The 15,890-nt window shown below is 26.9% G+C and overlaps 1 protein-coding gene across 3 annotated transcripts; it reads left to right on the top strand.

Moving 5' to 3' along the window:
• The first annotated feature begins 5,161 nt into the window (after window positions 1–5,161).
• On the top strand, window positions 5,162–13,003 carry LOC114130326 (PTB domain-containing engulfment adapter protein 1-like). 3 transcript variants are annotated; one of them, XM_027995281.2, is made up of 10 exons: window positions 5,162–5,540; window positions 6,291–6,379; window positions 6,443–6,507; window positions 6,575–6,745; window positions 6,812–7,002; window positions 10,246–10,363; window positions 10,421–10,596; window positions 11,436–11,572; window positions 11,656–11,873; window positions 12,514–13,003. In XM_027995281.2, exons 2-10 carry the CDS (start codon window positions 6,310–6,312, stop codon window positions 12,586–12,588), a joined length of 1,221 nt encoding a protein of 406 aa, XP_027851082.2. In that variant the 5' UTR covers window positions 5,162–5,540; window positions 6,291–6,309; the 3' UTR covers window positions 12,589–13,003. The 3 variants fall into 3 exon arrangements, with proteins under 3 accessions (XP_027851082.2, XP_027851080.1, XP_027851081.1); XM_027995279.2 differs by lacking the exons at window positions 10,246–10,363; window positions 10,421–10,596; window positions 11,436–11,572; window positions 11,656–11,873; window positions 12,514–13,003 and adding an exon at window positions 8,229–10,221; XM_027995280.2 differs by lacking the exons at window positions 5,162–5,540; window positions 10,246–10,363; window positions 10,421–10,596; ... (1 more) ...; window positions 11,656–11,873; window positions 12,514–13,003 and adding exons at window positions 5,762–6,014; window positions 8,229–10,221.
• The last annotated feature ends 2,887 nt before the right edge of the window (window positions 13,004–15,890 follow it).

Here is a 15,890-nt window from a genome sequence, read left to right as displayed (position 1 = left end):
TCTAAGGGTCACCAATTAAAAATTTTAGAGGGCATATTCACACTCTGGGGCCATAAAAATCCAATTTACGTAATTTAAAAATCATTTATCAAATGAAAACCTCTACCAATCCTTGCATTACACAATATTATAATAAATAATAAGTTATAATAAGTTTTTTGAAAATCAAAATGGTCAATGAAAATGTCTAAGTTTTGAACACCGTTAAACCAAATATTAAATAACAAATTAAACAAAGTTTGAATCATATTATATAGAATAGCCATTTTTAACGGGCAACGAAGTGCACGGGATCAGCTAGTAAATAATAATGCGCAATTTTCTCGGATCAGTTTGTATATTTGTACATTATACTTATAATATATAGGTACATAGCTGTTAGTTGATAGATACTAGTCACATAGTTTAATAAGCCGAACCTATAACAATAAGTTATTAAGCTTTGTATTTCTCACTAGTGTGTATAATTTACGTGGAAAGTAGAACAATATGGAATTTAAATATTTTATTGTAAAACGCCATAAACCGTATATATAGTAGATACTGTCATATTAAACTGTATGGATTAAATATAAGTAAGTGATCGAGGGGGGAATGATTAATCGATACATTTTTATTAATATAATATAATATTATCTCAATATAATTGGAACATTTAACATTTTCGTTATTTAAAAAGTAAGTTTGTAATTTAAAATTATACTAAAAATCTTTATAATTTTAATAATAATAACATTACAATATTATGTGATGCACATTATTGATGATTTGAGAATACGAATAATACTTAAAATATTATTGCAATGTGCAACGTGAAATTATACTTTATTTTTTAACTTAATTTCAAGGACCTAGTTATATTCGTTGAACTTTTCTTAGTACCTACAATAAGTTTGTCATGTTACTTAATTGTACATAGGGAATGTAGGGAATTATAAATTCCTACACGAGAGTAGTAGGTAAAAATTACATACGTTAATTCCTAAATATGTGATGTGAAACTCCTACACGGTAAAAAGGGTACACGTTCCTATACGGTGGGTTAGGTACACATGTAAAATAAATTTACTATATATTTTTATAAAAATATAAATATATATATACTACATTTTATATAATGTTTTAATTATAAGTTATCAAACTGATGATACCAAAATGATATAATTTAAAAGAATATAATAAAAGATAAAGTAAAAATATGCTGAAAAAGAAAATCGTTTAAATGAAAAGTTATAGAGTACTCAACAGACAAAATTAACCAATACGATTTAAAGATTTAAGTTTCCGAAATAGCGATATATAAACAACATAAAATATAATTTTTGATTTATTATTTTATTATATAAATATATATAACAGTATCATATGAATATATGGTATAACTGATATTAGATTGACTTATAAATTATATTGTTATATAGAATGTAGATTGTAGATATAGTATAATATTCAATTATTATTTATAATAATATACGCAGTGTAAGAACTTATACAGTTATACTTATGTACCTTTTTTTACCATGTAGGAACTTACATATATATATATTATGTACTTTATTCTATCGTGTAGGAACTAACATAGGTATTTTTTTACCCGCTAGGTCTCGTGAAGAAACTTACATTCATCTATTCAGTACTCGGTAATAATGTTATCTCTGGTGTATGTGTTCCTGTCAGCCGTTTTATTGTTTGATTTAAAAATTGTATTTCACTAAAGCGTTGTATTATGCTCTTTATAGCCTATAGGTATACGTATAGGTGGGTATAACTACCTAGCTTACAAACTTCGAACTATACGTATTATCTAAAATATAATATACGTATATCTCGAAAAATGTCACGTACAATAACTGAATCAACGGATATGAAACTTTTAATAATACATTTTTATCATTACGCGTATCTAACTTATATTATGATTGATTTTTAGGTCACAGCGCACTGCAAAGTGTGTGGTAACGTGTGAATTTACAGGTACTATTATGTCCGTATGTCTGTGTATTGTATACTTACAGTTAATATACAAGTATTAATATTTATTAAAACTAGAAGGTAACATAATATCTCCCAGGTATACAGTGTATCTAAATCCTCCCAAGTTAAGTAAAAGAAAAACTCGAGTGTTGTCTCAACTCTCGAATGACACTTAAAAATAAAAAGGTAGGCAAATGAATACCGCTCTGTTGTACATTAGGTGTCGAGTGGGTTACTGTAATGGATGTTTTAAATTTGAATTCAATGATATATCTGATATCATATCATTGTACAAGAAAAACAATGTTGAGTGAAGACGATCTGTCAATCTATAATATTACAAGTAGGTAAATTAATTCATGATAATTTTTTTTTTTGATATTTCTATCAGTAATTAATTTTCCTAATAGAATTAGATTTAATTTTCACTGAAAACGTTCTGTTTATTATTAGTATATATTATATAATTATTAAAATAATATATTATACTTATACTATATTATATATTATTACCTTTTTGTAAATACTGTAAAATAGTGTGAATAGTTTCATATAGTACCTATAAACAGATAATATTATACATCTTAAAAGAAATAAAAAAGATCATTATGATATTAAAATATGAAATAATTTTATGTATTTTATAATAATTTTTCAAAATATTCATAATTTATCATTTGCGGATTAACAGTAATTTTTTTTTCAGATAGATATTTAAGTTTATATTACTTATGTACTCAAATATTTCTATAACCATACTTCATTGGTTTTTAATTTAATGCGTTGAATTTTGCGAATAATAATCATATTAATTATCATCACGAAAATGAAACCCACTATTATATTAACGACAAAATGCTTAATCAATGACAATAATTTCACAGAGTTTATAAAATTAAATAAAATTAAAAACGTTTTTTTCTTTCTAAAAACTCGATTTAATTAAAAAAAAACTAAATATATACGTCGCAGATTTTTAATTTTACCGTTTATCGACTAATTTCATCAGACATTTAAATGCCCTGATAATTAATAAAATTATTAATGTATTATACGATTTATACGTATACCTATAATATATGCACAAGTGAGTTACTATCCATACAATTATAATATATTGATGTTATAAATAATTAAAATATATACATTTTAATAAAATAAAATTATTAACAATTATTTAATTTCACTGCAATGCGGATATTAAAAAAATTATACTAATTAGGTACCTACGACCTACCTATGTAAATGTAATTAGTTAATAAAATATAATATGGATGATTAAAAACTTCTAAATGATGACTTTATCTTTAAATTATTAAAATGATTTGATATATATATAAATGGTACTAACCTAATTCTATGATTTGTTTAATGTGTTTCCATTATTCTATTATATATTTTCTAATTACATTTTCCAGTAATATATATCGGAAATATATAGGTAATGAATATATTTAATCAAAACTTTAAAAACGTATTTAAATGCAATATAATATAAAATATTATAATATTTTGATTATAGATTGAATTTATAATCTCTTTCTATCCTTTAAATATTATGATGTTTTTATATCGTTTAAAATATGAAATATATTCTATTAAGATTGTTTTAAAATGGTTTATGTCCATAAAAATGAAAAAATTTTTAATATTTTGTAAAAAAAATAATTTATAATTATTCAGTATACATTTATATAATTAATTTGATTTACAATAACAATTAATTTGTACATGACACGTCATGAATGAAGCATACTGCAAAATAATATGTTATAAGTTATTAATAATTTTCTTCGGAAAAATATTTTATTTTATTCTCAAATATTCTTTGACGTAGGTACTTAATATTCTCAAATCCCTAAAATATGATTTTTATACTAAATAATATATTCTTCTATTAATTTTGTTTCATACATCGTAAATATTTATTTAACTCTCATTTAACTGCATACTTTTGTCTAAAAACAAATATGTAGTCATATAAATCCACGGACCAAGTAATATGTGCGCTTTACATTGTCGTTATAGTGTTAAAGTGTTGTTTATATTTTAATCTTAAAGCCAAATATATTTTTTATGATATAATATCTATCTAATAGTGTTTACCATACAGTACTACAGTTATTAACGTTTCTTTTCTACATAGATTACCTACTAATCTAACCTATTTTATGCATTTTATATTAAAATAAATATAAATTACAACATTTTTGTTTTTATATTTTAATACGTACGATGAAAATAATACAAGTATACAGCACAAAGAAATTCGATCTCACATTCTCACTGCTTACCTAGAACTAACTATACATTTATATAGTATATACGTATACCTAGTCACGAGTCACTACCACGATCAATTCGATAATAATATAGTATAAACATTATACTATTTTAGCTAACTCATACGTCATTTAGTTATCTGCAATGTTTGGCAAAAGCATTGTTCGTTTCACCGTTTGAGGAATAGACGGACTGAATTTCTCTGTAGCTCACAATAACAATACGTTTAGAATATTTAGATATCTTGATAAGTAACATAATATTATAATGTATTATCGTAGGTATTATTATTAGAAATACGAATAATGTGCAAATTTAAACACGAATACACATAACTTATCATACCTATATTTTTTTTAAAAAGTTAAATTTTGATGGGTATTTGGGGGGGAAGAGCTTAAATTACGACGTTACATTATATGGATGTATAATTTATTTTCTTTTTTTAAGTTCGCTGTAAAACTAATACGAAACAATTCTTACAATAACAGATATTTTAATACTTGAATTATTCCAATTATTAAAGCAGAAGTTGAGGTGGATTTAACTGCAATTTATGGCGACGATAGGAAAGCAAGTAAACGTGTAAATGATCGTGTTAAATATCTTTAGATAGGAAACCGTAAATCTTCAATGACAATGTAATATCCGACTAGGTATATAAACAATTCGACAACTAAGCACTAACGATATTTTATCATAAATGCAATGGCTATACTGCTACGTGTTATTATGTATTATTATTATTATTATAATAGGCAATGACGTCGACGGCACTAAGGCAGCGTGACGACGTAATAATAATAATATTATAGTTAAATATTATACGAAATCGGTTTTCGCGGGCGCGGTTTACACGTCTGGCCAAAGACGTTGTAAAGTTCCACAGTCCCGCGTCCGCGCGGCTGTGACTCAACGCGGAAGGCCACGCCTGTTTTTGAAATTCCCGTTTTTCGTGCACGAGCATTCACTATCGCCTACCGCCGTTCCACCCCGCGAACTCCGCTGCCGCATCAACAGTACCTATCAAAATGGCGTTTTCGTGCTCGTCCTTCTTACCGTTCTAACTCCGTTGTCCCGTCGTCGTGACGGTAGCTTAAACGCATTCAATACTGAATTTATACGGCTCCAGTGCCGAACTTTATCGTTGTAACACAAACGTAAAACTATTATATCTAACGCGAGTGCGTCGCATTTAGAAGTGCCCCGGCTACACGCACTTAATAGCGTTTAAAGGAAGCCAACAAATTTTGATATAAAACGCTTCGTTCCCGTCTCAATACGTAAGCAAAATTTATTGTATTATTATTATTGTAATTATTTTATTAATATTATTATTTCGATTTCCGTCATAAATCTGTCGACCGAGAGTTTCCTTTGTTCCTTTTGCCGCCGTTGTTATTGTTGTTGTATGTCTCATACACCGTCGTCTTATCACCCCGACCTCTTGCGATAAGTGTGAACTCTACGAATGTTCCAACTGTCACACTTAAATTGTCTTCGTTTACTCGTATAATATTTACTCGTATTATAGGTACTATTCGTTTTGATTTTATACTGACAGTACTTAGATGGCAACACAAACCATAGTTTACTTCTTTATCTATGTTCCACACCCACCCAATGAGTCAGTAGTATCTATCGTTTTTTTTACCTCCAATGATAACTGATCTCTACTTATGTTTGTTGAATCCTTCCAAGCTCTACTGAGCAATAAATTTGATCAAGATATTTGGTTGCTATATTATTATACATAGGTATTACTACTTTATCTCTATTTTGAATAATACTTACAATATTGGTTGCAGAAAGGTTTATCGGTTTGTAACAAAATCAATATCTTTTGCATTTAACCCTGTTATTGACCCAGATTATAGGCTTAAATTATTATTTATACACTCTTTGAGTAAATATTTGAAATATTTTTACTATACACTTAGTTGACATATGTTACTAGTTTAATACTAATATTGACAAATATTTAATATTTTATAATAAAGATAAATTATCTAGTTTTTTCTTCGTAATTTTAGAAGTATATCCAAAACAAACATGAGGAACACGGGAAATCTTTTAAAATGGACTCAAAACTCCAATAACAAATCAGCTAAAGGAGGAGGAGGTAAGTTCATTGATACATTTTACTGGACAATAACATATATGTTTATAACAATATTTTTTTTAGAAAATCGTAATTGGATTCACCCTCCTGAAGCTTTACAAAAAGGTCATATTGCATACATCGTTAAGGTATTAATATAGTGTAAAATTATAATGTTTTCTAGCAGTATATTTACTGAGTAATTATGATTTACAGTTTCTGGGAAATGTCGATGTAGACCAACCGAAAGGTTTTAAAGTGGTTAAAGAATCTATCCAAAAGTTAAAATTTAATCAACAAGTCCGGAAAGCTGAAGGTTCTAAAGTACCAAAAGTTGAGCTTACAATAAGTGTTGAAGGCGTTGCGCTTCAAGATCCAAAAACAAAAGTAGAATTACTATTGTTATTGGTCTTTAAGTTCATTTGGTATATATACCTATTATTTTTCCTATAGGTAATAATGCATCAATATCCGTTGCACAGAATTTCTTACTGTGCTGACGATAAGGTGGACAAACAATTTTTCAGCTTTATTGTAAAAGACTCAAATGAATCTGAACGACACACTTGTTTTGTATTTATGAGCGACAAGTTAGCTGAAGAGATCACTCTCAGCATTGGACAAGCTTTTGATCTTGCATACAAGTATGTTATTATTTAGCTCAAGAACAAGAATAATTACTTTCTTGGTTTTTATTATCTCTGGCTATTCGCTAAAAATTTTAACTTCAGATTAGAAGTCTATTATTTAGTAGCATTATTAATTCAGTTTAACTAGAATGTTTGCTTTTTATAATGGAAACGTATTTTCTCCAAACCGTAAATTTGGTCATTCTCCTCTCTAGTTTGTAGACTGCTGTTGTATACTCTTAACTGCCAACATACCTATAATAACTATGTTATTTTTTATGTCAATAGCTACAAAACAAAATTATTCTCCATTATTTTATGATTTCACATTAATTTGTAAGAATAATTTATCATTTAAAAATGTATACTTGAATGAAACAAAAGTCTGCTACATTTTTTAAGTAAGCCAAGCTTATTTAAACTAGTCAAATATTTCTTTCGTACTAGTAATTTATTATAGTCAAAGTGTTGTTTAGTAATCTAAAATGTTAAACTATAGTATTACTAGAAACTTAAGCATTTATCAAATTGCCATTTTAAAGGTTTCTTTGTTAAATTGTTACCTTTATGTATTTCTTGGTTAATTAATTTTAATTAGACATTAAATTTAATAGTAAATGTTACTCATTATAATATAATCTCTAATAATGTAATATATAAACTAATGATTTAGGTATTAACAATCTATTTATTAGGATTTTTCTTCAGACTCAATTTTGATTGTCATCTGTCAACATAATTGCAACTAACATTAGTATAAATGTAGTTGTTGCATGAGTTAATTTTTATAATTAACTATAGTGTGTAATAATAACATTTAATTATCTGCACGGTTGAAAACATTCAAATGCCGAACTCTGTCTAGCCTACTGAAGTCGTGCCTTTTAGAATTATTTTATTAGTAGAAAGAATAAAAGAAAAATACTTTATTCTAGTAGCTTAGATATTGCAGGGTGGTCAACTTCCATAAGACAAATTAATGTCATTTGAATTTTAAATAATAGGTGGTTATGCCATTCTTGATTATTCAATAAAGTGAAAATAATCAGTTACTATAGAAACATGTTATACATAGGACCATTTCTGTTAAATGGTTACCTATTGAAAGTATTAAATAGTTTATATTTTGCTGCTTGTTAATTTCTATTAGCAATTTTTTTGGGCTATGCATATTGATCACCCTGTAAAGTAAAATAGTTGTTTTAAAGGAAAATAGTAATGTCGGATTGTTATTGTGGTAGGTGGCCCAGCAAGCCGACGAACAAGCCGACTTTCAGAGCTCGGCAGTTGGATGTTTCAAAACCTCTGCCGATCTATATGTCTGATGATTTGCCTGACCTGCACGAGTGTATGGAATTAAAGCGCGCTGTCCCCCAAATGCCCAGTGGTATGGAAAAAGAAGAAGAGTCTGAACATCATTTACAACGTGCCATGGTAGCTGGGAGTGTTATACCCACACCAGAAGTATCTAAATTAATAAATGATGATTTAAAATGGCATGATCAAACATACCCTCCAGACTGTCACCCTCCAAAAGAACTCATACACATAACACCATTTACAATGGAACAAGATGTTCCAGAATATGATTATGACTCGGAAGACTTGGATTGGCTAAATACGACTGGTAAAACAAATAGTATAACAGCTGATAAACTTGAAGAGCTAGTTGATAAATGGGAAAAACATAGCACTTACAATATTATTGATTTATCTGATGCTAAATCACTAACTAAAGATGACGAAGATACTGTATTATTGATTTATGATTATTGGTTGAGGAAAAGAGTACGTTTAGGTCACACATTATCTCCTGCTGTGCGCACTGAACCTATAGCAGGGGCTCCTCCTAATGATTCATATGTAGCATTTAGAAAAAGACGTGATAAAATTCAAACTAGGAAAAATAGGAAAAATGATGAAGCATCATATGAAAAAATGTTAAAATTACGTAGAAATTTGGTTAGAGCATTTGATTTAATTGGAACAATACAACACAGAGAAGGACTTAAAAAACAATTAGTAGAATTAACTCTTGAAACATATAAAAAACGATTTGATATACGTGACTTTAATGGAAATATTTACAAGGATGTAGAATTAGTAAAAACTGTACGGCATGCATTTACACCAATCTCAACTAATCATTATATGTCTGCCATGTGGAAACAAGGTGATATGAAAAAAAGTTCCACAAATACTAAATACCAGGAATCCAAAAGAGAAAAAAGACACTATAGAAAAAGGAAACATAAGTCTTATGATGTGGAACATTTAAGTTCTGATGAAGAATTATATTCTCCCCCTCATAAAGTTCAAAACGTTGATGATAGTGGTGGTAGTAAATGGTCTTTCCGCCGAAACAAACATTGCTCTTATTTGGCCCCTATTAATTCTCCCGAACCTGTTGACCATACATTTGGTTTTCAACCAGTTTATATACAAAAAAATAGAAATCATAAATCTTTGGGTTTATGTAGACCCCGATATGGTAGAGGTGGAAGGATTGTTTTAGATCGTTATACAAATGATGATGACCGATGGGCATCTTTAGATTATAATATAATTGAACAAAAACAATGTGAAATGGTGGAATTCAAACATTATTCAGATAATGAAATGTCAGATTACTTTAGCGATGCAGACATCAATTGTCCATTAATGGAAATTAATAGTGAAATACAGCAAGATAAAACTAGGATAGAATTAAATTGGGATGATTTTGGTCCAGAAATATTTCAAGGTCTAGCTGACATTTGTAAGAATGAATATAATGAAATGAATAAAGAAAAGAATGAACAAGGAGAGTCCATTTTGGAACGATGGGTTAATCAAAATCAACCACCTGCTATTGAACCTACTTTGGCATTGGGATCAGATTCCGAAATCGTAGGATGTTCACAATTTAGAACAACTGATTTAAGTGAACCTAGACGATTAAGATCCACCAATTGTTTATCATTAAAAAGGCTATTAAAATGTGATGTCGATTCCCATTAAATTTATTATATTTATATATTTAAGTCTTAGATCATAATATTTATTTTTTATAAAAAAAATTGTTATAATTATTGTACATGATATTACATACTAAATTTCAATTAATAAATTAACTAAAATAATTGAATTGTGATTATAATTGAGAAATACTAAAACTAACAGTCTAATATGACTTATTGAATGATACTTATTATATTAACTGTTATTTAAATAAACGTGATGAATACCTAAAAATTGGTTTGTGTTTCCTTTTCTTAGACGTTTCTTAGACATGGAAATTCAACGTAAGGTTATGGTTTTGCAACAACGTGTTAAAGAGTTGGAAAATGAAAATAGTGTTTTGCGCCAAAGGCTATCTGATGCTCTTAGTGGAAAGGTAATGCAACAATATTCCTTGTAGGAACTTTTTAATTTAAATATTTTACATATTTAGATTGATGTTGAACAATACATGCGTCAAAATGGTATCAGTGATATGTTGCAAGTAAATGTTAACAATGGTAATTCTTCCACCCTCATCAACTTGACTAATGGCAATAGTTCTCCTCAACCTGGTACAGCACCACCAGTACCTCCAAGAAGTGTTAATAACAATGGTGAACACATTAAGTTAGTATTTTTATATAATTCTAATATTTTTAATAGTTTTATCATTAATTCTAATGATAATTCAATGATTGATCTAACATTTCTTGTAATGTCTTCATCATTTAATAATCAAGTTCTATATTTTACATACATTTTTACTGTACAGTAATTATGTGTGGAAGCATGGTGGTTCTTTATAATTAAAAATATTGGGTGTCGTTCATAACTGCACACTTTCAAAAAAGGTTGTCATTCAACACTACACATTGATATACATCAATAACAAACAAAATAAGAGATAGCGAACTTTATACGCAAAGTATGTAGGGAGAAAGAAAAATCGATTTTAAATGTATATATATGATTGTTTCATTAACAACAAAATTAGTTAAATTAATAATTTAAAAACATCAGGGTATAAATTTATTTCAATTTAATTATATATTGAATTATTTTTAATTAATACTAAATCATTTTTTTAATAACAATAAAATATGTTTTATTTTTAACTGTCAATGTGTGCAGTATTGAACGGTGTAAATTCTGAACAGTAAGTGTGCAGTTATGATGACCAACAAAAATATTTTGAAATTTTCTGATATTTACCATGAATGATAAAATAGAACTATTATAAAAGTTGGTGTACTTATTCTATTTATTCTAGAGCTTAAACTCTATGTTCATTTAAGATTTTAACTTATAATTAACTGCACTTTTGATAATGGTTAGAAATTACTCTAAATATTTTGTTTAAATACTGAATATATTTTTTTTTCTATAAATTTTAGTGTACAACAAAATTAAAATAATATGACTTATACTGTATTCATACAAATTTGTTTTTGAATTTTTTATTTTAGTTCATCCCCTAATGAGACAAGACCATCTCCTAGTGTTGGTACACGACTTGAAGGTCTTCTGTTAAATGAAATGGAAAATAATTTTGAACCAAGGACAAACAATAATAGCGCTACATCTCCTACATCGCCTCCATTATGTATGTATTACACAACATCAATTGCCTGAAACAAAAGCTTCTCTTCTTTTTTTTCATATCTTAATTTTTTTTTTGTTTTGTAGTGGCTCCTCCTCCAAAACCTGCTAGAGATACAGGACGTCGTTCTCAAAATTCTGATGACATATTTGGCCTAAGTCCATTTAAAGCAACACCAAGACCAGCTGGCCAACCAAGAACGTCAGCTAGTGATCCATTTGGTATGGACGATTTTGGGCAAAGTGTACCAAATGGTATTGAGAATGATATTGGTTTGTTGGACAAAAGAATTAAAGAAATGAAGGTATGAATATAATTTTTAGGGACGTGAAGTAATAGGACTTGCATATTTTTGTCTATTTCTTTTATTTATAGCTAGGTGAGCTATAAATTTGTTTCATAACCTACAGAGTTCATTTTCGTTCTTTTTATAGCATATTTAGGTAATTTTTTCAAAAATAGTATATTTAACGTTTTATTATCATACTTAATAATGTATTTTTAGTTAATTTTTATAATACATATCTTATAATTTGTCGAAAATCATACTTAAATTAAATTATAATATAATAGAATAATACTTTACCAAATCACTGATAATTTTTGTCTTATCTGAGTATATCGCTATTATTTCTCTTTTTACGACTGTCTTAAATTTATTTTGATTTAGTGCACTGTCATATTAACATTATTTTGTATATTTATCTAATTTAAATATAATATTTTAGTATAACTAAATAATCACTTATCAGATTTTGACTTAATTTATATTATATTATATTATAAATAAAAATATAAAAAATGTTATGCATTTTTTGTTTTTTGTACATATTTTACCAATTTTTCCTTCTATAGCTTCAGAAATTACTAATTTCTGTTTAACATATATTTTTTTTAGAATCTGTAAGAGCGACTTTTAATAATTAAAATAAATTTTGTTTCAGGATGGTTTCAGTCGAGGTTTATCAATGAGCACTGAAGATTTTTCATTAGAAAGTCTTGATCCATTAAAAAAATAAGTTTCGTGGAATTAAAAAAAAAAAAACAAAAAAAAACTGAATTGATAAATAAATTTTATTATCCTTTGAATCTCGTAGAGAAAACAAAATACACATGTGATAAATCATGTTATCTAATACATCATCAAAGAAATTACAAAGTATTATTATTTATTATGTTATAGTTATTATTGTTTGTTATATTATACATACCTATCCGAATAATGTCACTCATTTTTTATTATTATTATTATTATTATTATTATTGTTTAGTATCAAAATGATTGTTATAAAATTTTAATTAAAGCATTTACATTTATTTAAGAAAATATTGTTATAATTTTTTTATTATTTTTATCATCATTACTATTTTTTTAATGGATCTGTTGACTTGTTAACAAAATAATAAATATGTTTATATAGTGTTAATATTATATATATTTATTTTTTTAAGTTTATGATACAATAATATAATAATCCTTTAAACATTTCTTTAACTTAATAGTGTATTTATTTTTTAGACATTTAGATTAATGCAGTACATTGTTATAAAAGTTAGGTTGCTATTATATTTTATTTAATAAACAGTTACAATTATTGTTATTTTTTTTATGCCAATATTAATTTCACAATATTTTTGTTCACATTAATGGGTTTTCTTAGTTTTTATAAAATAATAAATAATTATGATTTATAATACAATTTTTATTTCACAACAAAAATATTTATGGAATAAACTGAAATAAAAAGTTAAATACCTACAGGATTGCATAATCAATTACTGAATATTTAATGAGTTATAGTAACTACAAGGCAATGGTTCTTAAGAGTTTAAAAATAAATTTGTACCCCATGATTTGTTCATTAAATTGATCAATTTTTCTTGCAATCAGTATAATATATTATAATAAATATCAATTGTACAATTTATTAACATATATTAAAATTAAATTTCAATATTTTGTAAATACATTTAATTTTTAGTTGATTGAAACGTAAACATTGTATCCTTCAAGAGTAATAAAAATATATTATATCCTGTTCTATTTTTGTTTACTATTATAAAAAAATAGTTTTAAAATAATATAAAACTGTTCATGACATATTCTTAAATAAATTGAGAACCAACAATTTTTTTTAATAGATGACATTTGTTCTGATGTATGATAATGATTTATAATCCAGGCATTCGACTGTTATAATCCATCAAATAGAAATTTTACCTACCATAAAAAATCAATAACTTGTTTATTCTTTTATTATTATGTATTTATCTATATTTTTGATATTTTAGTTTGACAATTGACTTAAAAGTTATGTATGCAATTTTTAAGTAAAACACGTTTGATTTATTTTCTATTTTGTTTTTTTTTCCTAGACTATTTAATTATACACACCACGGATACTCACCATCCTTAATTTCTTTTGATTATACGATTTTTTTTAAATAATTACCTGTATTAATTACAACGATATCTACTGTAGATACTCATTCTAATCACACAAGCCCGAAACCGTCATGGCATCAATTTTTTTTTATGATTTTGCAAACATTGATTTTTATGATATTGGAAAAATAGATCTTCAGTGAATGACCTAATTATAAATAACACACTTCATGATGAAATTGTTGATAGTTTTGGAAAAAATGCGAGACGGTTACAATTTCTTTTGAGAATTAATTACCTAAGTTAATTTCACCTATACCTGTACTTGAAGTTGTAACATAATAAAATATGGGTACTTGTGCGTTATCGCGACTACCTCGATATTATTGAACGCATGACGTCCAATGCTCGTCTTTTTATAATACGTTTATGATAATACAAAACTACCTAAAACTAATGTCAATTTATTTATTGATAATGTTGTTGGCAAAATTATTGTCTATGGGCATTGTTTTTTAACCCTGTAACCTAATATGTATTATAAGTATACGAGTATAATAAAAAAGTGTGTTGTTTAGTAAAATTATAATAATTTATACTTCTTCTCAAATCCTAACATAGCCCCCTCCTAGAAAAATGTCTGCGGCTACCTATGTTCACTAAATTTTCATCAACTTGTATACCTATAGGTAGGTAACTTACCTAGTTTTATATTTATTAATTATTAGATAAAACATCGAAGTACTAATGACAGTGTTTTCTGTGTCTAAACTCTAAAATGATTAAGTATAGGTACCAATGTAAACTGTAAAGGTATCTATTTACCAGATCCTTGCGCAAGGGGGGAGGGTTAACCGTCTCCACCACCCGTTTCCGACAAAGTAATAATCAGAGTTTTCTAAATGGAGAATCAAGATTTGGTTGAGTCTTTTAAATTAACAGTTATAGCAAATCACTAACTAGACCAAATAAGACAATATTCTACAGAATAAATATAACTTCAACACAATTGTTGTGGCTGGAGAGACATATTTGTAAAAAGTACAAAATACCCGTGATTAAATCTAGACTTGTCTCATATCAATACAACTGTTCTAACATTAGGTATAAATGTATAATAATTAACAAGACTACAGCAGATCATTATAAAATTATTATTTAGATTTTAGATAGGTATCATGACTTAAATTTTTTATCACTCATCTTTAAGTTCACTTCCTCAGACATCGTAATATTTTATCCAACTTCTAGTGTCTTTTTCCTATTGAAACGGAATATTTAGACAAAGTTATTGGAAACCTACATTTCAATTTTACATGACGATTCTCCGGAAATCTGAATTAGTGAGGTAGAAATCTGGCAACGATAACCAACTGATAAAAATATTCGAAAAGCTCTTGATGCTCTCGATATTTATGTAAAAAAAAAAAACTCCTAAAGTATTACGTATAATGTAGGTTAATTTTGTCTGACTGCTCGTACATCGACTAATAAAAAGTCATTTTCAACGTTACGTCACCTGAAAACCTTATCTAACAATTCTAACATCACCCTCTCCCCTTCCAGTTAAGAGCATCCTCCGGCCTGCTAATGGCTGCTATGCACTTTGATGAAAAATATATTTTATATTTTATTTATTAATGTATTATTATATTTATTTAGTAACTATACTTTACTTACAGTTATAGGTATAGACGATTCAACTTAAATATCCAAAATCATACAAATTATTTAATCAAAGTACTTAGGTACGTTAAAAAACATACCTACCTGCAGGTATTTGATAATACAAAAAAAAGGCAACACCTACTAACCTAGCTAATAGTTGTCCAAATTATATTTATAATATTGTAAATTTATATTAATGTATTTAATATTTATGTATATAAAACTTATAGTTAGGTACTATATTTTACATATAGGCCGATCACCTAT

Source organism: Aphis gossypii, chromosome 2 (genome assembly GCF_020184175.1).
Source record: "Aphis gossypii isolate Hap1 chromosome 2, ASM2018417v2, whole genome shotgun sequence".
Classification (NCBI taxonomy): domain Eukaryota; kingdom Metazoa; phylum Arthropoda; class Insecta; order Hemiptera; family Aphididae; genus Aphis; species Aphis gossypii.
Note: the sequence above shows the minus strand (reverse complement) of the source record. Positions and strands in the feature narration are given on the sequence as shown.